Source organism: Boleophthalmus pectinirostris, unplaced genomic scaffold, assembly GCF_026225935.1.
Source record: "Boleophthalmus pectinirostris isolate CB_2022bp ecotype Guang Dong unplaced genomic scaffold, ASM2622593v1 HiC_scaffold_17, whole genome shotgun sequence".
Classification (NCBI taxonomy): domain Eukaryota; kingdom Metazoa; phylum Chordata; class Actinopteri; order Gobiiformes; family Gobiidae; genus Boleophthalmus; species Boleophthalmus pectinirostris.
In genome coordinates, this window is record NW_026571115.1 from 7,158,446 (window position 1) to 7,185,531 (window position 27,086).

Here is a 27,086-nt window from a genome sequence, read left to right on the forward strand (position 1 = left end):
CGAGAAAAAAGTATCGACATGGAGACTTTTTCTTCTTTTCGAGTCTGTAACGTGAGCCTTTGGTCCTCTGGTATTTAGGTGACCATTCGAAGATGGCTTTTTGAATTTTTTTTTCTCGATTTTTTTTTTCAAAACCACATCACACTCCTCCTAATATGACAAAAACTACACAATGCACACATGGACTACGCACGTCGGACGAAGTGTACTGTGCGTCTATGTAAAAGTGAATGATACGGATAGTGATGGTGCCGCTAGCTTGCTAATTTACACAACCTCCATCTTGGTACTGCTAATGTCCGTTCGTCGGTAGCTTTTAGCGAGTGTGTATTTTTTATTTTTTTTTTCAAACGTCGTCTCATTTCGTCCGGGTTTTTCGAAGAGGGGTCTCGTGAGCAGGACCAAAGCAGCACGGCAGGCAGCGTCAGGCACTCTCTCCATCGCTGCGTCTCTCTCGATCGAAAGATGGAGAGAATTATTATTCACACGTGGAAGAAAAAAAAGGAAGCTGAAGATGGTCGTGACCTGGAAAGAGAGAGAGAGAGAGAGAGAGAGAGAGAGGGGGAGGGTAGAGGGAGAAGGAAGAGAGAGAGAGGAGAAAGAGGGAGAGAGAGAGGGAAGAGAGGAAGGGGATGGAAGAGAGAGGTGGATGAGAGACAGGGAGAGAGAGAGGAGAGAGAGGGAGAAAGAGAGAAGAAAGAGAGAGGGAGGAAGAGAGGGAAAAGAGAACAGGGGGATGAGAGAGAGAGAGAGAGGAAGGGGATGAAAGAGAGAGGGGGATGAGAGACAAGGAGAGAGAGAGGGAAGAGAGAAAGAGAGAGGGGGAGAAAGAGAGAAGAAAGAGAGAGGGGTGAAGAGAGGGAAAAGAGAGGGAGATGAGAGAGAGAGAAAGGGGGTGAAGAGAGAGAGGGGGATGAGAGAGAAGGAGAGAGAGAGGGAAGAGAGAAAGAGAGAGGGGGGAGAGAGAGAAAGAAAGAGAGATGGGGGAAGGGAGGGAAAAGAGAGCAGGGGATGAGAGAGAGAGAAGAAGAAGGGGGATGAGAGAGGGGGAAAGAGAGAGGAGGGGATGAGAGAGAGAAGGGGGATGAGAGAGAGAGGGGGGAGAGAGAAAGAGAGAGGGGGAAAGAGAGAGGAGGGGATGAGAGAGAGAGGAAGGGGGTGAGAGAGAGAAAGGGAAAGAGAGAGGGAAGAGAGAAAGAGAGAGAGGGCGAGACAGAGAGAGAGGAGAAGGGGGATGAGAGAGAGAAAGGGACAGAGAGGGAAGAGAGAAAGAGAAGGGGAGAGAAAGGGAGGAGAGGGTGTGAGAGAAACAGAGGGAAGGAGAGAGGGAAGAGAGAAAGAGAGAGATAAGGAAAAAGAGAAAAGAGAAAGAAGGAAGAGTGAAAGCGAGAGACGGGGAAGAGAAAGAGAAAGAAGAGAGCGAAGAGAGAGGGAGAAGCGAGAGAGAGGGGGAGGGAGAGAAACAGAGGGGAGAGCGTGAAGACAGAGAGAGGAGAGAGGAGGGAGAGAGAGAATAAAAGAGGAGATTAGTGAGGAAGGACACAGCAGGGGGCAGGAATGTGTAAACGGCGTCAAGGATCCTAATTCAAGGGTAAAAGTGTAGTTCTGAAACACGACTGTCAAAATAACTCAACTGATCCGTCAAACGTGCTCAGAGACGTTGGACGCTGGATAATCCTTCTCTTCACACTCCACACTCAATTCTCAACGTACAATTCATCTAAGTTATTCTTTTAATTTGTGTTTTTTAAAGCCACAGTATGTCACTTTTTTACCTTTGCCAAACAAAAATTAAAGCATGTTTTTACGTTACCAGTGTTTTAAATGTTCTAAAAAACATGTGTCCTTACTCTGAGCGGGCTTGCATTTCCACAAACCTCACTCTTATTTGGCCTCGTCCTGCTCGTTTCCATGGAAATGATGGAAAGTCACGTACTATTGCTTTAATAATCAGCAAGTGAAACATCTCTAAATTGTGAAATCGAGGTTTGTTATGAAACAACTTCACTCCTGACGTTCTTATTTTCCGAGCGAGGTTAATCTGGGGAATTGAAGGCCATTTTCAATTGCTTGAGTAAGATATGGTCAGAATGAAAATGAGCTTCCCCCGTTTGAAACACTGGAGTCGCCACAGACTTCGATTAAAACGGATTAAAATCATCAAGTGTCCATTGGGATTTCATGTTTGGTATTATCACCCAGCGATAAAAGATAAAGAAAAACAAAAAACTAAACGAATAAATGCTAGATACATGTCAAAACCTGGTCCATCATTTGTGTATTTCAGTTGGTGGTGGCCGTGTAGGGCTCTCGATGATGAAGAGGAGGAAGAGGAGGAGGGGTGGAGTGTTACATAAGCCATCACAGAGCGATTACACAGCTGTGAGGGCCTCCAGCTCTCCTCTCCATCTCTTCTCCTCGCCGCTTCTCTCTCCTCTTCATCGCTCCTGTCTGTCTCTTCGCACTCTCCCCTCATATCTCCTCTCTCCTCCGTAGCTCTACTCATCATTTCTCTCCTCTCCTCTGTCTTCTTCATCTCCTCTCTCCTCTTCATCTTTTATCTCCTCTCCTCTTCTCTCCTCTTCATCTCTTACTCAACACCACACTAACACTGTGTACATTACGCTTTACAGGGCATTTTATGAGGGCACGAGACTGAAAAGATTCTACTACTACAGATGAGGTGAGACACGAAACTGGGTCCACGAGAATATGATTCTTAACATATAAATTAAGCACTTCAGTTTCCAGTGTTGGTGTATATAACTGTATTTCTCTCTCTGTGCTTTATGTATCGTTTGTTTAATTGTCTTGTATGTCTGTTTGTGTTTTCACTGCCTTTTAACTCAACTGTGTGTAGAATCCCTCAGTCGTCCAAGTAAAGAATTTCAATTGGTCAACTGGACAAACTGCGAAACGTTTAGGTAGAAAATATTTCGCAGCTCATCCAAGCTGCTTCTTCTGTTCTGGTTAGACACTGGTGGACACTGCCTTATATCTATCTGCAGGGAGGAGCTAACTACAATGAAACTACTCTGAAACTAACACACTTACTTGTTTATAGTTTCTGTTTGTTAGTTAGGCCAATTCATCTGTACTGAGTGAGGGGTCATATTAGCAGAATCATTCAGCCTTATAATGAGGGTTTTCACACCTCTGACCCTGACTTGGCAACCCCCCTATTATTCTCTTTGTTTTAGGATGAAGTTGTAGATGGGAGACAGATGATGTCTGAGGCCTCCATAAACAAGCAGGGTGTTAGTTTCAGAGTAGTTTCAGTGTAGATAGCTCCTCCCTGCAGACAGATATAAGGCAGTGTCCTCTAGCGTCTGACCAGAACTGAAGAAGCAGCTTGGAGGAGCCGTGAAACATTTTTGACCTAAATAAACTTTTGTCCGGTTGAAAAATTGAACTTTGCCTTTTCACTTAACTGTTTTGTATAGCTTAAATTGTTGTGTTTATAGGGGCACCATTTTACCACGGTCCAAGGACTCCAGATGAAAAACAGGCTCTCTGACTAATTCAGGTACATTTACAGAAATTCTGATGAATGTACAATAAGCAAAATGTCAAATAAACAAAATAAATAAGTAAATAAAAACCTGTCATATACAATTTAAGCTCTACACTGTTATACTCACAAGTTTAGTCGGAGTGAGGGCTGTCCACCACGATGTGAGGTTTAGAAGATGATTTCTCTTCCTTATTTGACACAAATGTACCGATGAATTTCTCCTGCACACAAGAAGGAAGACAACATGAGTAAGAGAAGGTATTTCAAGGTGAAGTGTCTCGCTCATGGACACTACAACAGTGCTCATATTCCCGACACCGCTGTCTTAAATTGCTCTTAAAAATTCTGGATCAACAGTTTCTCCTTCTCATCCGCTTCTCCACCAAAAATGTTTCATATTCTAGGCTAAGGATTTTTGTTTTTATCCAGATTGTAAAGGTACACTACGTAACTTTTCTGGTGGAAGATTTACTCCCCGTTTGTCTCCATGGAGATGTTAGTACCTGTCATGTTTCACAGTATGATATTAAACTTATCCATGTTGTATTTACTCATGTTTTTTTGCTTAAATGGCATCACTTTGTCTCCATGCAGATAACTTTATAAAATAATAGCATCCCCATAGAAACAAGACCCCATGCAAGAGAAAAGTTCCACAGTGCGCCTTTAAACCCCAACGTTTTTACCATTATAGTTGACTTCCTGGCTGATCTTGAACATTCTGCCTCTCCACCCTCTTAAACAGTGACATAAGCCCATTAATAACCATGTATTAATCATATTGTCAATGCAGTACATTTTACAGTTACTTATGCAGATCAGACCTATGCAAGATTAATAGCTCCACTCATATTGTGTCTGAGTGCTGCGAGAGAGCCCGGAGAGCAGGATTTATTCTGATTTATTTCTATATTTTTGCTTATAACACTTTCTCTTAGCTCTGCAACGCTACATATTTCTCTATAAGTAACGCTTGTTTACAGAAAAATATGGGAACTTGTAAAGGTATTGTCTCCAAAATGAGGTGTTTTATGTTTTAATTCACGTTATGTTGTCTGAAATGTAGTTACATTTTTGAACAAACAAAACAAGCAGCCAGAGTTATGTTTTCAATATTGTGTAAGGCTCATATGAGAATAAATACAGAAACATTTGAAAGCGTTGCAAACGACTGAGATGGATCCCTGTAGAAATACAGAAGTGCACTCTATGGTATTGAATTGGTCCAGGCCCAAAAGTAAAATGTTTAGTTGTGACTGTTTTATTTTTTTTAAGTGCCCATATTACTCTATTTTCTGATTTATGTTATAATGTTGTTTCCTTATCACAAACAGACCTGGAGTTGTGTTTTGTTTCATTCACACATTTAACACGCAAACCCTCAGACAAAAACCTTCAGTTCCACTTTGTGATGTCATGTGGTAAAACAGGAAGCGCTCCACTCTGTTGTTATTTATTTCATTTTTAAGGCACAAGTACAAAGGTTGGTAAATTTCTGGTGCTCAAAAAGAGTAAGTTGATATTTTAAAAACCCAACTATTTTACATCAACATCTGGTTAATACTTTTTTTTAACCTTTGGAGTGTTTACATGTCATATGCATTGGGCAAATAAAATTTAAACTCCATATACCTTCACTAAAAACAGTTCGATGATTTCAGCCTTCAAATATCCATCTCTACTGGACTAAAACTAAAACTACCACTTCGTGACATCACAAGGTGGAACAGAGCATTTTGAACTTTGGAGATGTAAACAGACTAATAACGCAGGATTCCTCAAACATGTATGAGTAAAACAAAACACAACTCCAGGTCTGTTTTTGACAATGTTCTATTGTGGCTTAAAGCTCGCAAGAATCAATTTATGCAGGTAGACAGAGTAATATAGGACCTTCAAACTTCATCTCAACAAAGAGAAGAATTTGGCTATGTTACAGGTCAGATCTGTTGAGCGAGCGATCTGAGCCGAGCTTCCCAAAAATCTTTCTTTACTGGTGTTGACAAAAAAGATTAGAGAGATTTGTGCCAGTTTTTCTTGCATGTGAATAGAATGCCATATATTGGTGGTTGTGAAGAAGAGGATGAAACAAAGAGGCTGACGGTTTTGCTGCTGCGGTAGATGGGGCAGAGGAAATTTATTGGATGATACAACAGAGAGAGCTGATTGGCTGAGAGACAAAGGTAGATACTTGTGATTGGCTGAAAGCTACAGACAGGTGACATAAGCTCTTCCTGGTTGAATTTATGTTTCACTGTTTAATTCACTATATCTGTAAATAGGAAGCTTATACATGCATCCCGAATTTCAGACTTCTGGTCATCGCGCACTGCATACTGGGAAGGATCCTCCGAAAAAGTGAGCATCAAACCACCTTGTTTGTTTTCCCAGTGGGTTGGGTCATTTATTGTCAAAGTCGATCTTTTCAAATCTGTTAAATCATATCACTTTTGTTTCTGGTTCTGATATTGTTATATTTTAGTTATGGGATTTGGACATCATAATTGTGTGGTTGTTGGATGTTCCAACAGTAGAAAACGGCTTGAGAAATGGGCTTTGGACGTTTGCGAACTACATAAGTGCAAAAGGGAATCAGATCTGTGTGACTGCAAACCTCCATTCAAACTGTTTCCCTTCTCAATGGAATTGAAAAATAGTGAAAGGTGAAGACGATGGGCAGGATTGATCTACAGGAAGAATGAAAAAGGAAACCTTTGGCTGCCTAAGAAATCATCCCGGGTTTGTAGTGAACATTTTGTATGTGGAGCGACATCAAAGCAATCCCAATCCTTCGCTCCACTTTGATTACGAATTAAAAGAGTCAACACCAAAGCGAAAGGCACCAACTGTTCACCAAGAAACACCTTCCACTGCAAAGTGATGAAGACGTGATGTTGCTGTAAAGTCACAAGAACAAGAAAATGCGAGCTCAGCCTGTTTGTCTTCTGTACCTCTCACTTAACAAACAGGATTTTGCTTTGTTGCAGTTCCACATACAAAATGTTCACTGCAAACTGATGATTTCTTAGGCAGCCAAAGGTTACCTTTTTCATCCTTCCTGTGTATCAATCCTGCCCATCGCCTTCACCTTTCACTATTTTTCTATTCCACTGAGAAGGGAAACACGGAAGGTTGTAGTCACACAGATCTGATTTCCTTTTGCATTTATAGAGTTAGCAAACATCCAATGCCCATTTCTCGAGCCATTTCCTGCTGTTAGTACATCCAACAACCACACAATTACGATGTCCGAATCCCATAACTAAAATATAACATTATCGGAACCAGAAACAAAAGTGATATGGTTCTAAAGACTTGAAAAGATCGGCTTTGACAATAGACACATCCCACTGGGAAATCAAACATGGAGGTCTGATGCTCACTTTTTCTGAGGATCCTTCCCAGTATGCATTGCAAGATAACCGGAAGTCCGAAATTCGGGATGCATGCATTGAATGACACAACAGACAGAGCTGATTGGCTGAGAAGCAAAGATACATGGCTGAGATTGGCTGAAAGCTACAGGCAGGTGACAAAAGCTTTTCCAGGTTGAATTTATGTTCCACTGTTTAATTCGCTATATCTGTAAATAGAGTTTTGTTTAGATCTCCTCTCCCAGTCCACTATTACAGCCTATTGAGTGTGCAGTGAATGTGTGAGGTGAATTATTAATGAGCGGGGCCATTATTTACAGAGCAGTCAGTCTGTACAGCTGTGAGCGTCACACCAGCTCAAATTATTATTATAGAGTTATGAAGCAAACAGCCAACAAATCACACTTATTTTCACATGAGCGGCCCCATTAGAGACGCACGATATGTAGGAGTATATGTATGAATATTGGTGCTTTTCAGGTTCAAGAATGAGACGATGTCATAGTCCCAGATGGGGGCAAGAGGTAGTTTTCCCTTTTGATACTTTGTGGTTGATGTCAGTAGTTCCTGGAAGTGTGATGCGAACTGGAGATAATGGTCTGTCTGAAGTTCTGTTATTCAAGGTCAGGCTCATTTTGGTCTTCCGATAATTTATGCTATTAGGTTATTTTTTCAGGCCAAGAGTTTGTTTTCATACCTGACCTCAATATCGATCTTCCTCGGAGTGGTCACTTAATGTTGCTGTGATGTGTCCGGTCATCTGATTTATACAGATTTTGTCTTCGTATCGGTGAAGGCAGGACAACAGCGCCAACTGCAGTCCGACTTCCTCAGGACAGTATCCCAGGTGTGTGAAAGTTAAAAAGCCCCTTCGTCCTGGTTGATAGTCCCATGGGCACGTTTCTGTATTTTGTTTGGTGCTTTAATCCAGTGACGATGTTTGTTGTCTTCTCTCCCAGTGATGTTGGATGGTGGATTAAAGAGGCAATCGAAATACGGAAAACTGCCCAAGAGATTATCAACCGGTGTTGGATTGCAGATGGCGCTGCCGTCCTGCCTCCACTGGAAGGAAGACAGCACCAGAACCTGTTTAAATCAGCAAATCGTCACAGCAACGTCACGTGACCACTCTGAAGAAGACCCCGAGCGGGCAGTTGAAACTGTCAGGTACGAAAACAAAATCTTGGTCTGAAAAAAGAACCTGACAGAATATACTCAAGTTAGACTTTAAGGAGCTTTATTTTAACACAATCTGACCAGGAGCTGACTTGTTTGGGACTACAACAAGTGATCTGATTTTTGTGCAGTTAAACTAGTCCATCTGACACTACAGTTTTTTTTTTTTTTTAATGAAAATCCAAAACAGAACCATGAACGTTTGTATCGATCGCAGACTATTGAAAATATGTGGTTTAAATTGATTTTTTTTTCCCCCTTGCGTCTTCAAACAATCTAAAAACTTACCAGGCTGTGTCTAATAATTGCATTGCGTGGTGCATTGTGTCACCTGGTCAAGCAGAAGTAAACAGCAAGGCCAAAAATTCATGTTAATGAATCTGATATAAAAATGTATTGAACAGATACATATGTACTCTAGTTTATGAAACTGTTTACCTTTTTTCTGTACCATTTTTGGTTCTAAAGTTCCATACGTTTTAAACAGACCATGTATGAAACATGGAACAAACATTATTTCCCAAATTTCAAAGACCTACAAATCATGTAAATAAATGGATGTATTTCATCATATCTTGTGTTATTCCATCTTTGAACTGTTGGTGAAGGTACAGGATTTTTCAAAAAAAAATTATTTAAAATGATAAAAATTTGTTTGGAAGGACTGACATGTTTTATAGAAATAATTACCTTTCGTTTTGAAGTAATATTAAAGTATTCGGAAGAAAAAAGCGACAAATTATGCAAAATCATGCACCTTCTACTTGCTTGTACAATTTTCCCTCCGTTACTTAAGGATATGTAAGTGAGAACCACTAGTTATCGCTGTTTGTATTTGTTGGCCAAAAAGTGCTGCATATTTCATTCCCTCCGTTACCGACATGGGTTTTTACATTTTTTGTCAACAACTTGAAAGAATATCACAGGTTTATCTTGACCCTGTTGGAGTGTAACTCTTTCCTACATTCTGATACTTTACTTATTTCAATAGTCCCTCTAGTTTCTGAATAAGAGACATTTGAATGTCTAAAAATCTTCCCGTTTCCCTCCGTTACCACTTGACCAGACCCACATGTAGAAAAATTGCAATTAGATATTTTTCCCGAATACAAATTCAAATTTAGAGAAAGAAATTACTGTATATAGGCCACCATAAAGTTGGAAATTGTTATGTGTCCCTCATATTTGTAGGGGGTTGAAGTGTCTTGCCTAGTAGCACAATGACACTGTGTAATATTGTAACATGATGTAACATCCTGTGAAATCACAGTTGACCGTTGCAGCTGGAAGGAGGACTCCAACATGAATCACAATCAAATAGAAATTGCAGTTTGAATGGCTGTAATCAGTAATTTGACAAGGCCACATTATTTAGTCGTCTGCAGAGAGCTAAATGTGTCTCCACGGGGGGCTAATGCTACACAAATCTGCTGCTAAGCCTGTAGTTTAGACTTCTATAAACTTGTTCTGAAATACATGGGATTCTTGTATTAGTTTAGCACCTCATATTTCAATTTTCTTACAAATAAACAGGCTGTGCTCTGTCAACTGAATACTGGCAAAATAAAATTACAGTTCTAGCGGCAATAATATGCAGAAATAAATGATTTCATAATTTCACATTGAGGGGCCAGTGTTAGAGGTTAGGTGTCTCTTTTTTTGGAAGAAATCTCAGAAATGATGATTCACAAATGTTAAATCTCATTACTGGCTTGGAATTTCTGAAATGTATAAATCTTATATTTAATTTAACTTTTATTAATCTAGTTTGTCTATGGCAGGGGTGTCCAAACTTTTTTCATCAAGGGCCACATATCTAAACATAGATGATGCAGAGGGACGATCGAGGGCCGTAGACTGGTGCTGAATACAGTGAATAATTGAAATATGTGCATGTTTAACAAGTTACAATGAGCCATCAGACTTTATTCATGCCAAGATCCTTAAAACCACACACTAAATATCAAATATTGGCTTTTTCAAGGTAGATTTTCAAAAAACTTGCAGTAAAAAGTTCATTTTAAATTGATGCAAGGTAATTTGGGCCAATTCACCTGGAAGCCTGAGGTCCAAGAAAAATTTGTCTGAGGGCCGCATTTGGCCCATGTGCCATAGTTTGGACATACCTGGTCTATGGTGATGGAGGCAGAGCAATTGTTGAAAATTCCCTAAGGTAAGTTTTTATTTGGTCAGGCACCTGCAGGCAGCTCAGGGTCCTCGATTAATTGACATAGTTTGTGGAATAGTTGATAAACTCTTTAACTATTATTCATATACTGATTATATGTTTGTAATTTCAGTTCGTAATATGATTTAAAATGTTGTTGTAGATACCAGAAAAAGATGACAGGACATTAAAAGCTCCAAATACATTCTTGTGTCCTGAATTACTCTCTGACCGGAGTACTTTTCAGATGAAGTGTCCAGTAAACAATCTACAGTCCTTCTGGCAGTCTTCAATAGCAATGATATTGATACTTTGCAGTTGATACACGCTGGGAGTGTTCTACATGTATGCCTATGGTGGAATGTTCAGCCGTTACTATGGAAACACAACACATACTGACAAAAATAGTTTAAGATCGTCTGAAAGCTCAAGAGCAAACACACAATGGATTTAAACACATTTTCAGGAGAATACTACTGTTCATAATCATGTTTAGGAGTTTGATTTTCAACAAAAAGCTGAGAGGGCCTAGTTGAAAGCTTGCGACTGAAATATTATTTGAGTTGGCCTTGTCTAACAGCACAAATCAGCTCATCTGTTGTAGCTCCAACTAAAGCAGCTCTTCCTGATTGTGTTAAAACAAAGAGTCTAAATTGAGTAACAGTGCTTCAGACAGAGTTAACATGCACTGCACAATGAATGTAATTGGAATTCTCACTGACTGTGATACAAATAGATATAATCAATAATTTAGGAGTAGATTCAAGTTTGTATCAATACATGACGAGGATTTAGGGAATTTAGGGATTTTAGGGATTTACTAGCTGACAGCCAACCACAGATTGTGCATATAAAAGGACACGGCTAACCTGCTATCTGCCCCGTTCCAAATGGGAAATGAGCATGGCGGCACTTATGGCTCTACTGACTCTGGCTCCAATTGACTTTACATTTAAAAATTGTCGCCCCTCTCTCTGTAACTGCTGCTGTGAGCCTCGTCATTTTGGTCTTTAAATGTTCATATTAACACATTGATCCTGGTGTTTTTATTTCACTGTTTCATCTGTTAATAAATTCCTAATGGTCATGGTAAATTGTCACATTTTATACAGCACTTTTCCACCTTCAAGGCATTCAAAACCACTCACACATTCATACACCAGTGTACGCAGACACTGGGGGCGAGGTGGCTTAAGTATCTTGCCCAAGAACACAACAACAGCATTCATGTGTTGAAGCTGGAATCACACCAGCCAACCTGTGGGTCAGTGGATCTGCCCGCTCAACCAATGATGTTTATGTCGAGAGTGGGATTCGAACCGCCAACCTTTGGATCAGTGGACAAACATTCTGAACTAAGGCTTTGAATTTTGATTGCGATTTCGATTTGTGTGTCAAACGATCTCCAAACTCATAATCGAGTTGATAAAGTTTATTTTGGGACATTATTTATATAAAAAGTATATTTATTTAATTTTTTAAATATAGAGATCGTAGAATAGTTGTATATAAAGTTTATTTTGGATACATTTATGTTTTTCTATGCCTTATTTCATGTTCAAAGAATATTTTATTCAATTTATGTTTTATACATCGCAAAACTGCTCTAAGGTTCATATTTGTAGCCTATATTTATTTTCAATTTGAAAGTTTTACGAAAAATATTCAATAACAAAGTGTTTTTTTGAGAGAGAGAAATGCTCAATAAATGCATCGCGTATCTAAAAAATAATCCTTTGAATAATCGTGATTTCAATATTGACCAAAATATTTGTGATAATGATTTTTTCCATAATCGAGCAGCCCTACTCTGAGCTACTGTCGCTACTGTCATAATAGGCTCCTATAACTGCCAGCCTGATGAGCTTCATTTGACTGGATCTGACTGCACACTGCCTTAGTCCACTTCTTTATACAGTCTATGGTTATGTGGAATAAAGTACGGCAGTTAGCCATTGGAATTTTCACTGACTAAGGTATAAATAGATAAAATTGTTAATTACGCGATTAGATTCAAGTTTGCATCGATATGTGGTGTCGATGTAGGAAAACTACCTGCGCCCCAACCAATGTAGCGGATGGTAAAGCAAACACTAGTATATATTATCGTTATGTTACTTATTGATACATCCGTTAAACAAGTGAATAGTTACACCCCTCCTCCAACACACTTCTTACCTCTACCAGTTGATGCCAGTGTTCGATGGGTTTGCGTGGATTGGCCAACATGGCTGACCAGTGCTCCCTGCCCGGTCCATCTGCGTCTGAGCCCACGCGGCACATACCTATGACCTCGTTGTGTCCGATACTGCACAGAAACAAGCACAAGAGAGGGGACGGTCGAGTTAACGGATAGTCACGTGCATCGGAGAAACAGTAAAATGGTGATTGTCAATGAGCGCCAAGTGTGTGCCAAACGTGTAAAAAAGAAAGAGAAAAATGGCCTCCACAAATCAGAATGAGGAAAGAAGAAGGTGCTAAAAGAACAGAGTCCAGTGGGTCAGTTTACAAGTACTTGTTTTTTGAGTTCATGGAGTCAGTTCCCTTGAAGAATTAATGATAAGATTGTAAAAAAGGAAAAGAAAAATCTGATCAAGTCTTGGATTGAAGGTGAAAAAAATAAATATCATCTGTTTTTTGCAACCTGCCGCCATATTTGTTCTATTTATTAATTTAAGAAATGCAAACGGCAAAGAAACTGTCCAAATGATCAGTTTTTGATACTTTAATACTGATTTTAGCTTAAAGTTGAACTCCTCATTTGACAAAAACACAGTTAAGATCATTATATTTAAGATTTAAGCTGAAATGTTTTTATTTTTTCCCAGTTTGGCCAATTTGTAGGTTGCAAACTGTACTCTCGGGAATTGTGTAACTGTTTCCTAGCAACCATGATGTACTCTGGCCCAAACTAGTCTAATGTACACAAACATTAATATTTGACAAATAAAATGACAAGAAAACGCATTTATTTTGTTGAAATAATGTACAAAGTATCAGAAAAATATGTTTCTCATGTCATCACTGTTGAACTCTTTGAACAGAACTCTCTACTTCTTGTAATTTTCAGCATATTTTTCAACTTTTCTTCACAAAATGCTTCTTGTTTGGTGTAAAACTAGAATTTATTTTTACAGCAGGTATTATTCCACTAAATTAAGTCAAAATTTGAGAATCATAAATATGCACTTTTTTCAAAACTGTTCTGTGATTAATAAACATTTCTTCTCATTTTAGTCACAAGGTTCACAAATTATGAACTTTCTGTTTTGGAATTTATGAACCGTATAAATCTTACAGTTACAGTTGATAGCTCCTACATTCTACATGCTGGGAGAGTGCTACATGTATGCCTATGGTGGAATCCTCAGCAGTTACTATAGCAACATAATGCACATATTGGTGGTTTTCAGATTGTAGAATGTGCGCGGCAAATTTCTCTGAGCTGGCCAAGATTTTAAAACTCATATCAGGTTATTCATCTTGTTTAGTTTTGTTTTGTTTTTACTTACTAGTTCTGAGACTGCGTAATTCTAGTCTAGAGGTCATTTATTTTAAGATAACTTGTTAAATAAAATGATCTTGCTGCATGGCCAAATAAATTCACTACTTTCAAGTCATTTTCTGGTAGATTTAAGTGTTTATATCTTAAATTTTGGCCAAGCTTTTTTGCAGTGTGGTGACGTCATACTCTCATACTAGGTTATGTTTACAATGAAACAAATCACTGTATCGCCGTACTGGAAACAATTTGCATACAGACATGTCATTTCTGGTTGTTTACGTTTTACAGAAACTAAACTTAAAACTGCATGGTTCATTTGCATAAACTGAGTGCTCAAAAAACCGCTCGCTCCTTGTGCGCCGATGTGGTTCAGTTTCTGTCGGACTAAAGGACACGACTCAGTGGAATATGAGTGTTGTTTCTGTGACAGAGGGATGTTCTGCTGATGGTGAGTCTGTTCTGTGCCTCTGTCACATTGGAGATGGTTCATGTTAAACTTTTCAGAAATGATACATCTGCAGTCCATACACACAGACCGTATATATGAATGAACATATATTCTAGCTTCTTAGCGTTTTGGCAGTCAATTACTTCGCGCCACATAGACCTACATCAGAGTATCAGCGTTTTCAGGTGTCCACACAGTGCTGGATCAGATCCATACTCAGATGAATTCGTGGGAGCTGGCGGCACCAGATCGTTCCGTCTCTGGAGCCGTTTTCCATGGGGTTAGTGTGGACGAACACTGCATCCACAACAAAAATGACTACGAAACAAATACGTACTAGTGTGGATGGGGCCTCAGATGGGGGTAAGAGCGAGGTTTTCCTATTAATTATATTGTACTTTACCAAGAAATATTGGAAAGTTAAATCCCCAAATATGGAACCTGATAATTTCTATTATTGATCAGACCCAAGACCAAGCTATTTTACAACAGAGATCTGCAGTTGGACAATATTGGCCAATAAAATGCTGTGATGAAACCCAGCAATAAGCAAACACTGACAAAAATTATATAAGATAGTCTCAAAGTTCAAGAAAAAATACAAAATGGATTTAAACAACACATTTCCAGGAGCCTGTGATCAGTCCGTTCATGGTCCTGTTTAGGAGTTTGATTTTCAACAAAAAGCTGAGAGTGACTAACTGAAAAACTGTTGGGTAATGCTCGCTATCTTGTGACTGTAACGTCATTGTGTCTCATTGTGTCGGACACTGCAGAGACACAGTAAAGCGCACGGTTAGTCACGTGCATTGGAGAAACAGTAAAACGGTGGATGCGCAGGTTTCTTATAGAGGTAGTTAGCTTCGGAGTCGTGCGTTTCAAAGTTCTGCATGATTAAGTTTTATTTCTGTCAAGGCTAGAACTGGATTAGGCGCCTGGTTGGTTTTGATTGATGCTTAGTTGGACCTGGTGCGCACTGGGAAGGTACATTTATTAACTCAGCAAAGCACTAATGGAATAAATTACTGGTATGTTTGTGCGGTGCAAAAAATATTCAGGGTTAAAAGTTCAAAGTTTTAGACGAACGCTAGAAGGTTTAAGGTGTAACTTTTCTGCTGGAGGTTTTCATCGCCTGCTTGTGGCTATGGCGAGGTTAATGCTTGGTCAAGAATGTTCCACAGCATGGCATTAAACATATCTATATCCATGTAGAGAAGGCATTTACATCAGGTAACCCTCTCGCAGCTAGAATGCATGTTTTTCCAAGAATTTTAAAAGAAATAAAGACGTCGTAACAGAATAAATGCAAGATATGACGCAGTTTGATGGTTTACTCTAAGATATAACAATGCAAAGTAGCAACATCTCCATGGAGACAAGGAGGTGGCAATCAGAAAAGTTACATAATACATCTTTAAATTAAGTCAACTGAACAACAAGTTTTTAGGTTCACCAATTCCCATAAATGTCCATGAATGTTGGAAGGAATAGGGATAAAAAACACATACAAACTCAGAGAGATCAGGAGTCTAACCCACAACCTCCACATTTAACCACATATTATACTGTACAATTCATGCTTAGGGTGACCAGACGTCTCTATTTACCCGGGACAGTCCCAGTTTTGAGCCCTGTGTCCCCTTTCCCAGATTTATTCTAAACCAGAGATTTGTCCCAGTTTTATACAAGAATTGTCCCAAGTGTCTCTATTTTTGACCAGTCTGATCTCTGCCAACAGTAAAGAGATGCATACAGTTTCATTTGCAGTGTTGTACCTGAATGAACGTGAACTGAATGCACCGTCTTACTGCCTGATGAATGAACTGTGAACATGTTCATTCTGGTGTCTGTGAACAGCATGTGCTATCTGTTTAACTTCGTTCAATATGGTGCCAGATTTCTTTAGTATTCCAGGTGAAAACCCGGCTAAACACACCTGAAAGAGTCCTTACTATTTAGTGGAAAAACATTTAATCTGACAACAACACACTAACCACACTAACATACGTCATCGAAACAAGACTAAACAGAAACGAATATAGAGCACAGACCTATATAAACTAAATAAAAACTTTGTGGAAGTTGTGCGTAATAAAAAGGAGCCGACAACTTCTCACATTTCAGACACAGAACGTCATGTGTCGCTTTATTAACTGAACTCACAACAACAACAAAACGGCTAATAACGGTAAACAGAACTGCGCGCCTCAAATGTCAACGGATCTTAAGAGACCGTGACTATACTGTATATAAAGCACAAACCTGAGAACTGAACACTGAACATAGGTAAGCATGTAACTAATGTGTCTCTAGTTAACGGTGAATTATGTATGTAAACATGTATGCTAAAGGCACTACAACTTATTATTATTTTTTAATTATAGTTCTATGATACTGAGGGATTATCAGACTACGTCACTTGGCACTCTACTGCGCATGTCTGCTGCAGAAAGAGCTGCTGTCCTGCCTGGTATCATGTCAGTGTCTTGTAGGATTTCAGCAGATTTCAGGCTCTCTCGTGGGCGGGGTTAGGTGTCCGGCTACTGAAGTTTGAGATGTTTCTTCTCGTCATTTATGCCCTCATCTGATTTAATGCATACGGGTAATCAAGACATACCCCACTCACTAAAGTTCATTTAGCATCATAACTTATTTTATCACACGTCGATTAACTGTTTTAGTGCTGACAACACCCCTAGCCAGCGTTGTAACTTCATGTTAACTGCACGGACAGCGGCGCTTTCTGCATTCAGGCTGCGACGCATGCACTGTGTCGATAAAGTGAAAGCTGCAGCTGCTGCTAGTGTGGACTGAACAGACAGCAACACTGGGGAAATGCTGTTCCCTAAATGCTCATGTGAACACTGATTGGAGAAGGATTCAACATTTGCTATGAAGATAACATCTACCAAATAGTTTCATTGTCAACTGATTAAATAATTGCTTGTCTGTGGTTCTATATGAGCTTTGGCAATGATACTGAAAAATAACAGCTCATAGTAATGTATTAAAAAATAAATAAAGAACAAAGAATTAGTTCATTTTTTGGAACTATGAACAAATTGTTAACTATAAACAATTATGAACTATGAACGAAGTTGTTCATTTTGAAACTTGTGAACTGAACTTTGAACTACCGTATTTTACGAGCTATTAGGCGCTCTGGATTATAAGACGCACTGTCATTAAATGGTCTATTTTTAAACTTTTTTTCACAAATAAACCGCACCGGACTTTAAAGGAAACACAACAGTTGGATGGGTCAGTGGTTTTGTTTGTTTGTGGCGTTCACGGTGACTCTGGGCTTTGTTCAGTTGTGGCGTGTAGGGAGGGATCTGCTGGATTGTCGGCGTGTTCGCAGTGACTCAGTTGTTCAGTTGTGTGTAGAAGTGGCACATTGCACTCGCTTTTTCGGTTCATTCCTCCGTTCCGTTCTTCGTTGGCGTGGAGTGATGAGTGTGACTGTGGGTGTTTCGCTGTGCGGTCGCTGTCTGCTCTGTGTGTGTTTACGTGCACTGCGGGTGGTGCAGCTTTATATTTTACTGAAGTCGTGCTGGGACACCCGAGTGGATTCATGTATAGGGCGCTCTGGATTGTGGGGCGCGCGGTCGTTTTTTGATGCGGTTAGAGGCTTAAGAGCGCGTCTAATAGCCCGGAAAATACGGTACTTTCACTTAGAAAATGAACTTTCCCAACACAGGTCATTTTTTAAAGTAAAATCCAGAAAAGCTGCTTAAAAATGACCAAAACACTAAGAAAATGTGACACTGACTCACACGAATGGGCCGATTTCAGAACAATTTTCCTTAATTCCGCACCCGTTTCACAATTTCATTATTACCAACCAGCCCAAACCGAGAGTGTCATGCTACCTTTTTTTCTATAATTGTAACTAAATGTTCTAATTTTTCAGTGCTACATTCCATTACATCTCCACATGTTGAACTAGAAAATGTGGATCTAGGTTGGCTATTTATTCCCAGCTGTGTCCCACTGAACTGCTCTGTACCTTTGGTGAAAACAAGGCTAAACGCGCATAGGCTATAAAAAGGTGTCAGCGTAGCATCCACAAGAATAAACATACAGAAGACACTTCCAGCTTGGCCCGGCGGAGGCAGACGACACCGAACGGAGCCAAGTGTTGACGCTAGACGCTAACACAGTCAGGCGGCGGCATTAGCATGGCATTAGCATGTCATTAGCATCGCATTAGCATTGTTGATGAATATTCAGGGTTGTTGTTGATGTAAAACAGGGAATGACCACCAGGAGGCTGACTCAGACGGGACCCCGCTGTCGTGTTCAACAACATCAGAAAACAACAAGAGCGTGCCAAATGTGTAAACAGAGGAGTGACGATCAGCTTAGAGAGGAGAAAAATGGCCTCCACAAACAAGAACGAGGAAAGAAGAACTTTAAAGAACAACTACTTATTTTTCTAAATGTTTCAGGTATTGCTGGTTGAGTTTGTGGAGTCATTTCTGTCACAACTCACTGGAAGAATTGATGTTCACAACGACCGTTAAAAAAAAAGGTAAAGAAATATGTGATCGAACTTTGGAAGTGATTTAAACTGAAAAAATAAACGTTAGCTGTTTTTTCGTTAGCTGTTTTTTGCTACGTGCCGCCATATTGGTTGTGGCTGCTAATGTAAAGAAATGTAAACTCCAACCAAAAATATGCATTAACCCCCGAAATAAGTAATATTAGTTTTGAGATTTTTGTTCTTAGATTAATTAGATGACTTCTTCCCATTAAAGTCTGTGAAAAGCCAAGTCAAATCTGCCATGTTTTTTTTTTTCATGTTTGTTTGCAAAATGTCCAGAGATGCATCAGCCAAAACAATACAAAAAGCACTCATAGCAGCAAGAGAGTTCTGGGTTAGGATGAAAAGATGTCCCTATTTACCCTGAACAGTCCCAGTTTTGAGTCCTGTGTCCATTGTCCCAGCAGATTTATACAAAACCAGTGAACTGTCCCAGTTTTATACAAGAAATGTCCCAGGTGTGACCAATTTGATACCCGCCAACATTAAAGAGAGGAATAAACTGTCATTTGTTGAAATAAAATACTGAAAAAGCTGCTTAAAATTATTAAAACACAAAGAAAATGTGACTAAAATGACTCACATTAGTACCGAGTGCATACCGTATTTTTCGGACTATAAGTCGCATTTTTTTTCATGGTTTGGGTGGTCCTGTGATTTATACTCCGGTGGCTCTAGTCTTGTGTGTCAGTATCTGCTACTCCTGTATTACTCCTGTACCACTGTCACTTCACTCTACTGCACATGTCTCCTGCACCATTACTTCTGTACCACTGAACATGTAACATTTAAACAAACTTATAAAGACACTGAGAAGACTCAACAAAAATGCCCCCAAAAAGAAAATCATATTCTGCAGATTACAAGCTGCAAGTGGTGAAATCTGCAGCCGAAAACAGTAATCGAGCTGCAGAAAAAAATTTTGAGTGAGCGAGAAACTGGGAGGGTGCACCATGCAACTTTCCTGGAAGTCACTGGATGTATTGACAAAGCCTGGACTTCAGTGACACTGAAACCATCCTGTCGGGATTCAGAAATGCCGGAATAATTCTAACTGGAACTGATGCTGACGACAGCTACAATGAAGAGGAAGAAGGATGCAGAATTCAATGGATTTAGTGATTTGGAGTGAGATTGTGAGTTTGTTAATATGTGACACTAACAGTCTGTTGTTCTCTATTCTATTATTACTATAACTTGCCTTTCAAGGTGAAATGTCGGTTCCTAGTCTGATTTTATAAAATTTCCCTCAAAAAGTGCTACTTATGTTTTTTTTCTTCTTCATGACACATTTTTTGGCTGGTGCGACTTACTCCAGAGCGACTTATAGTCTGAAAACTACGATAACAATTTCCCTTAATTATGCACTTGTTTCACAGTTTTAGTAATACCACCCATCAAAAAACTGTGATGTTCCAGTTTTTCATTTTAAATTTCTGGTCACCCTATTCTGGGTTCAATTCCTGGGTTATTCTGTGTGGAGTTTGCATGTTCTCCCTGTGTCTAGATGAGTTTTTTCCAGAGACTAGAGCTTTCCTTATCAGTCCAAAACATGCCAACTTAGCAAGACTATCCTCCAGTGAAGGCAGTCCTGCCCAAGCCTGCCTCAAGGTCAAACGCAGAGAATAAATTTTCCTCACGGGGGATGAATAAAGTATAGCTAAACCTTAATATAAAAAGTAAACTAAAGAGTCATGGATCTCTACCTAAGGCTGGGATATGAGACTGGCAGACAGGACAAAGTGGGCGAGGTTCACAGTTCAAACTCAAACATGTTCCCGACTCATGGCACAGGCCTTTTAAAGACTATGTTCTTCGTACTGAATTAACCCCATGCTTTGTCCTGTGTCTGTCTGTATCTCTATTAGCCATTAGCCAAATTAACCTCAGTTAACCCCAGCACTCCACCTGCGTTAGCCTTATCACCGCTAATGAATGTCAACAATTAGCAACAGTTAGCGCTGCGTATACGACGGGGCTAGAGCTATGTCCTGGTCTGGGCAGGGTGACCGGATTTTCAAAATAAAAAACTGGGACAGCCCTGGTTTGGGGCGGTTGGTAATAATAAAATTGTGAAATGACTGTGTAATTAAGGAAAATTGTTCTGCACTTGGCAGTAAGGTGAGTCAGTACAGTATAGTATAGTATAGGGATGTAACGATATCCAAAATCTCATGGTTCGATATTTTCACGATATACATCTCACAGTACGGTATTTATGGAAATATTTTGTAAAGGCTAACAAAATTGTGAATATGCTACTTCTTCCTCTTAAAATGCCCTTGACATGTCTTAATTCAAAGAACTAAGATTTAAAAGTGCTTAGAACTGCTATTTCTTCAAGTAGTTTGCACCAAAATGGAGCAAAGGATCATGGTCGATGTAGTCCCCTCTGTTTTTTTAGCGATTGTTGCACCATAACAATGAATTTAAGCAAAGAAACTTGCGATTCGATATATTGTGATGGCCCAAGATATTATTGTGAGACTTTTAACGTTACAATATCATGATATTTTGGTTATTGTTACACCCATAGTATAGGATTTTCTTCGTGTTTTGGTCATTTTTAAGCAGCTTTTCTGTATTTTACCTAAACAAATGACAATGTATCCCTCACTTTACTGTTGGCAGGGATCAAATTGGTCCAAAATAGGGACACCCGGGACATTTCTTGTATAAAACTGGGACAAATCTGCTGGGACACGAGACACAGGACTCAAAACTGGGACTGTCTCGGGTAAATAGGGATGTGTAGTCACCCTAGGTCTGGGCCCTGTCTACTGTAGATTTGTCTCTTTGTACTCATTCATTTATGCATGAGGTTAGTTTCGTTAAAGGTTTCCAAGATCTGAAGGCAGCACTTAGTATTATTACTACTGAGTCATAGGCCAGTGAATGGATATGTAAACCTGGTGAGCCAAGAACAAATGCTTTTACAAAGGACATTTGGATCTGAAACCGTATCCTGTCTTTGCGGTTTCCAAAGGCCACGATTGACGGATTAATCAATCAGAGAGATGCATGGTACATTCTTCAAAACAAACATGGTGGCCTACGAGTATAAAAGGGGGAAAAAAAAAAAGTAACAACGCAGAATCAGTAAGCAGGAGGCTAAAGTAGTAGTAGTAGCAGTATAACAGTAGTAGCATTAGTGGTAGAAGTAGTACTGATTTGTTGTGGTCCATAACTGCGATGACGATGTGGTAGTAAGATTAGTAATAATGGTGGTGGTAGTAGTGGTAGTATTAGTAGCAGTAGTAGTACTAGTAGCAGCTTTGTAGCAGTAGTAATAGTAGTATTAGTAGTAGCATTACTGACCCGTCGTAGTTCATAACTGCGATGACAATGGACACATTCTTGATGTTGTTGTTCGGGATGTGGTAGTAACAGTAGTCATAGTAGTAGTAGTAATAGTAGTAGCAGCAGTAGCAGTAGAAGTAGTATCAGCAGCAGCAGTAGTACTAGTAGTAGTGGTAGTAGCAGCAGTAGCAGTAGCAATAAAAGTAGTAGCAGTATTAGTAGTATTACTGACCAGTCGTAGTCCATGACTCCAATGACCATGGACACGTTCTCGGTGTTCTTGTAGGGGATGTGGTAGTAACAGTCGTAGTAGTAATAGTAATAGTAGTGGCAGTAGTAGTAGTGGCAGTAGTAGTAGTAGTAGTAGTAGCAGCAGTAGCAGTAGCAATAAAAGTAGTAGCAGTATTTGTAGTAGTATTACTGACAAGTCGTAGTCCATGACTGCGATGACAATGGACACGTTCTTGATGTTCTCGTTGGGGATGTGGTAATAACAGTTGTAGTAGCAGTAGTAGTAGTAGTAGTAGTAGTTAGCAGTTGCAGTAGTGATGTTTGTAGTAGTAGTAGTAGTAATAGTAGCAGTTGCAGTAGTGATGTTTGTAGTAGTAGTAGTAGTAGTAGTAGTAGTAGTAGTAGTAGTAGTATTACTGACCAGTCGTAGTCCATGACTGCGATGACGATGGACACGTTCTCGATGTTCTCGTTGGGGATGTCAAACACCAGAGCTTCGTTGTACGTGGGGTTCAGCGTGTTCTTCTTTATCGACGTCTTCCTCTTTTTTAACCTGCGTCCGTCACACACCAGAGACGCCTTCACGTACGGATCTGAGAGACACAGACAGAACGGAGGAGTGAGGGGAGAGGGACTATTAAAGGTGCATTGTGTAACTTTTCTAGTGAAGGGCTTGTCAAATGCTTTTCTCCATGGAGATGTTATTGCTTTGTCTGGAATGTTTCAGCATGACATTAAACCTTTCTATCATCATGAAGACTAAACCAGACCAAGTTACAGGTCAGATCTGTGGAGAGGCGACCCTCCTCACAGTCAAAATGCCCGTTTTTCTAGATATTTTGTGCTCTAAAACCCCCTGTTACTGAATAAATGTAAAGTAGAGCTGTTTAATGTCACACTGTGGAGCATTCAAGGCAGAGCAATGACATAAAACATAAAAACAAAAATGTGACAGACCCCCAACCAAAGCCCTGAAAACCCCACAGTCTCAGACAATGACAAAGCGGTAACAGTTGAATTTAAATAGTGAAGTCTCAAGCTCCCATACGCACACATTTATAGGCACGCTTTACAACTTTCAGACTGCAAAGGAGTGGAGTTTATTGTCACAAAAAACAAACACATCCCATCTCGTCCTTCCAAGTTTGCGCATCATGGTCCATAAAAGATTGCTCCATTTACATTATAGCACGGTCAGTGAGAATTCCAATGTCTAACCGCCGTGTGTTATACTGCATAATGCACAAGTAGTCCAGCAACAGCCAAACAGCCAGATCACTCTACTTCTACTCTACGGGGAATTTAGTGAAAGACTAATCACAGCCTCTTGTACGCAGAATGTCTCCTGATGCCAATTTTATTCTATATTGTTGTTTATTTTGAACATGCAGGGAAAAAACAATATAAAGACATGACAAAAGCATGAGAAAAAACAAGCAATAATGAGGACTCGCATTCTTTATATGCAAGAAATTATATGCATGTTCGCAAAGGAGCGGTTGGAAGTAGGAAATTATAACAAGGTGCACTTTGTAGCTTTTTGATTTCTTCATGGAGGTATTATTGTTTGCCCAGAATGTTCTACAGTATTTAATTAAACACATCCATCTCACGTTAATTTCAGTTATTCATTACAGGTAATTAACAGGAAACAGGAAAAACAAAAATAAAAAAATGCTGTGTAAAATTGCGGCAAACGTCTCCAGTTAGACTCCTTGGTCACTTGGCCAGGATACCCTTGTAAATATAAATTATCTTAGTTTGAAAAAAAAAAAAAAAAAAAAAGTACAGAAAAATTTCAATTAAAAAAAAAATATATATATATAAACATAAAAAATTAAATGTACCATGGAAATGTTGGACTAGTCTGTATGCCTGTAAACCTGACCTGACGACGAGAAGAGTCGCCTCTCCACAGATCTGACCATTTAACTTAACTGACCTGCTGATATCGTCTGCTAGTGTCCTTGGCGATAGATACGTTTAATGCCATACTGTGTAACATTTTAGGCAGAACAGCACCTCCATACAAACAAGCAGAAAAAGTTCCAGTGTTATAAAGTTTCGTGGTCCAGTTCTAGTTCTGACCAGTGCGTGGCGTCTTGTGTCCTTGGGCAAGACACTTCACCCACCTCGCCTGCGTATGGGTGTGGTTTGTGAGTGAGTGCAACCTTTTTCTCAAAACCAAAGTATTGTATTGCTCTCAGGTCAGAAAAAAGTCACTCCTTTTGTCATTGTAACATGTTAAAAAAAACAAAGCACACCAAATTTCGACCTGGATTTGCAGTTTTAAACACACATCGTCAGCAGTCACTCTAGATGTCACTGCGCTGGGTGAAATACAATCTTTTTTATGCATAATAAACTAACTAGAGCATATATCTGATGACCTTAACACTGCAGGTCTACGGATCTGAGCTACAGTACCAGTCGAAAGTTTGGACACGCCTTCAGTCACTGTAGTTTTTCTGTCATGCTTCATGTTTTGTTTTAACTGTTTTGCATATTTTGCTGTGTCTTATTCCTTTAGTTTATGTCCTTGGTGTTTTAATTTAACATTTGTCCTCACAGCTTGTGTTTTTGAGCTTTATTTCGTGTTTGTTGGTCATCCTGCAAGTTCCATTTAGGTTTGCTTCAGGTCTTTCTTAAAGTTTGCGGTCCTACATTCTTAGACTTAAACTTTATTGATCCACAAGGGAAATTATTTGGGTCCTACTTCTGTTTAAATCATGGCATTTTCTTTATGTTTACACACAGAAGACATCAAATATATGAATTAAGACACATGGAATTATATAGTAAAGGAAAATGTCGAAAAACTCAACTTAAATATTTGTTATATTTTAGATTCAAAGTCGTAAAAGTAGCCACCCTCTGCTTTGTTGACAGTACTGCAAACCTGTGAAAGTCCTTTAAAATAGTTTTCCTTTCAATGTGTGGCTTGGCTGGGTTAAGAAATGCAGAAAGTGTAAAGCTACGACCAAAGCAAAGGGTGGCTGTTTTTGAACGTGTCAAATCTGAAACAAGTTTGGAGCTACTTTGAGTTTCTTTTTTGTCTGCTACGTTGCACACGTGTCCATTCACAGTTCTGACGCTTTTAGTGAGAACCTATATTGTAAATAGTCATGGAAATAAATGAAAACGTGTGTCCAAGCGTTTGACTGTTAGTGTAGCTGCCTCCGCCACAGTTAAAACCCATGGAAATCCAGTCCCCTCCGCATCAAACCTGCACAAAGGGATAAGCTCTCACCATTCAGCTCTTTCAACACGACGCCAGAGCTGAATCCTATAAATACTACGCCTCCTGTGAGCTTCCAGACCGTCATTACAAACTGCTCAGGTGGGAAAAGTAATGCACGAAATGTACTCTGACAAGCGGCCATACTTTTACGTTTATATCATTTATTTAAAGGGCGTGCAGCAGATTTTTTTTTCTCCAAGTTTATGAACGAAATTTGTCTTGGCTCAGTACAGATGTATTGTATAAGGAGCTGTTCAGGGCAAAGTAAGCCATCTTTGAACTGTCTGCATCTACTTATGAAGCGCTTTATTGTCAGAGAATCAGGAAGTGTGCAGTTTGCATGCTAGTTGGCATCAGCATCGCAGCTCTTGAGGTCAAAATAGTCCGCTGTGTCCGGTGCGACTAATTAGAAAGAGGTTTATTGAAGCGCCCGGTTAACATGCCGGTTGGTGTTGGCAGTGCAGCACTTTAGGTCAAAATAAGTGCGCTATGTGCTGTCTGCGTCGAATTACGAAGCGCTTTATTGTCGGAGAGTCATGGAGTGTGTGGTTAGCATGCTAGTTGGTGTTAACACTGCAGCTTTTTAGGTCAAAATAAGTCAGATGTGTACTGTCTGCACCTAATTATGAAGCCAGTTTGAGAATCAGGAAGTCTCCAGTTAGCATGCTATTTGCTGAGCGGTGGTAACTCAGTTGGTAGAGTGATCCAAAGAGTGTGTGGTTAGCATGCTAGTTGTTCACACTGCAGCTTTTTAGGTCAAAATAAATCAGATGTGTACTGTCTGCATGTAATTATGAAACCAGTTTGAGAATCAGGAAATCTCCAATTAGCATGCTAGTTGCTGATCGGTGGTAACTCAGTTGGTAGAGTGATCCAAAGGTTGTGGGTTCGAATCCGGCTCTCAACATAAAAAAACAAAAAAAATTACATTACACAACATTATTTGTTGAGGGGGCAGATCCACTGACCCACAGGTTGGCGGTGCAATCCTGGCTCCCACAGATGAAACGCTGTTGTTGTGTCCTTGGGCAAGTCACAAGGCAAGCCGTAGTGTCTGTGTACACTGGTGTATGAATGTGTGTGTGAATGGGTGAGTGGTTCCTTTTTGTAAAGCGCTTTGAGTGCCTTGAAGGTGGAAAAGTGCTGTATAAAAATGTGACCATTTAACATTTACCAAAAATGTGACCATTTAACATTACCCTGGCGGCAAACTGTGAAAAGCACTTAAAAACCAAAAATGTGTCTGTTTGCTGCAGGGGTTCCAATCAGTGAGAAAAGGTAGAGGGTGCTCTTGGAGAAAGGATCAAAACTTTAGAAAAAACAAAATCCAGGCACTCAAGAAAAGCAAAAGTAACATGAGGAAAAGTATAGTTAGGACTATTTAAATGGTCAAAGCCAACGTGTTTCAACCATGACTGGTCTATTTAGACTTTTCTGGAGTGCCTGGATTTGTTTTTTTCTGAAGTTTTTATCCTTTCTCCAAGGGAATAAAGTGTGGTCTCCCTCCATTAACCATAAACCAGGCGATAACATCTGCTTTTGACAGTTCTGCCCTGTATGGACTTTCTTGTTTTCCCGTTTTAA

General features: G+C 39.6%; 1 protein-coding gene across 1 annotated transcript in view; it reads right to left on the reverse strand.

The window, feature by feature from the left end:
- Nucleotides 1-256: 256 nt before the first annotated feature.
- Nucleotides 257-27,086, reverse strand: part of syt3 (synaptotagmin III) — a 170,135-nt gene continuing 143,305 nt past the window's right edge. Inside the window, exons 8-11 of the mRNA XM_020933125.2 lie at nt 22,683-22,854; nt 12,410-12,539; nt 3,642-3,735; nt 257-525 (exon numbers count right to left, since the gene is read on the reverse strand). Of these exons, the coding sequence (XP_020788784.1) occupies nt 3,646-3,735; nt 12,410-12,539; nt 22,683-22,854 (392 nt within the window). The 3' untranslated portion in view covers nt 257-525; nt 3,642-3,645. The remainder of the gene's footprint in view (nt 526-3,641; nt 3,736-12,409; nt 12,540-22,682; nt 22,855-27,086) is intronic.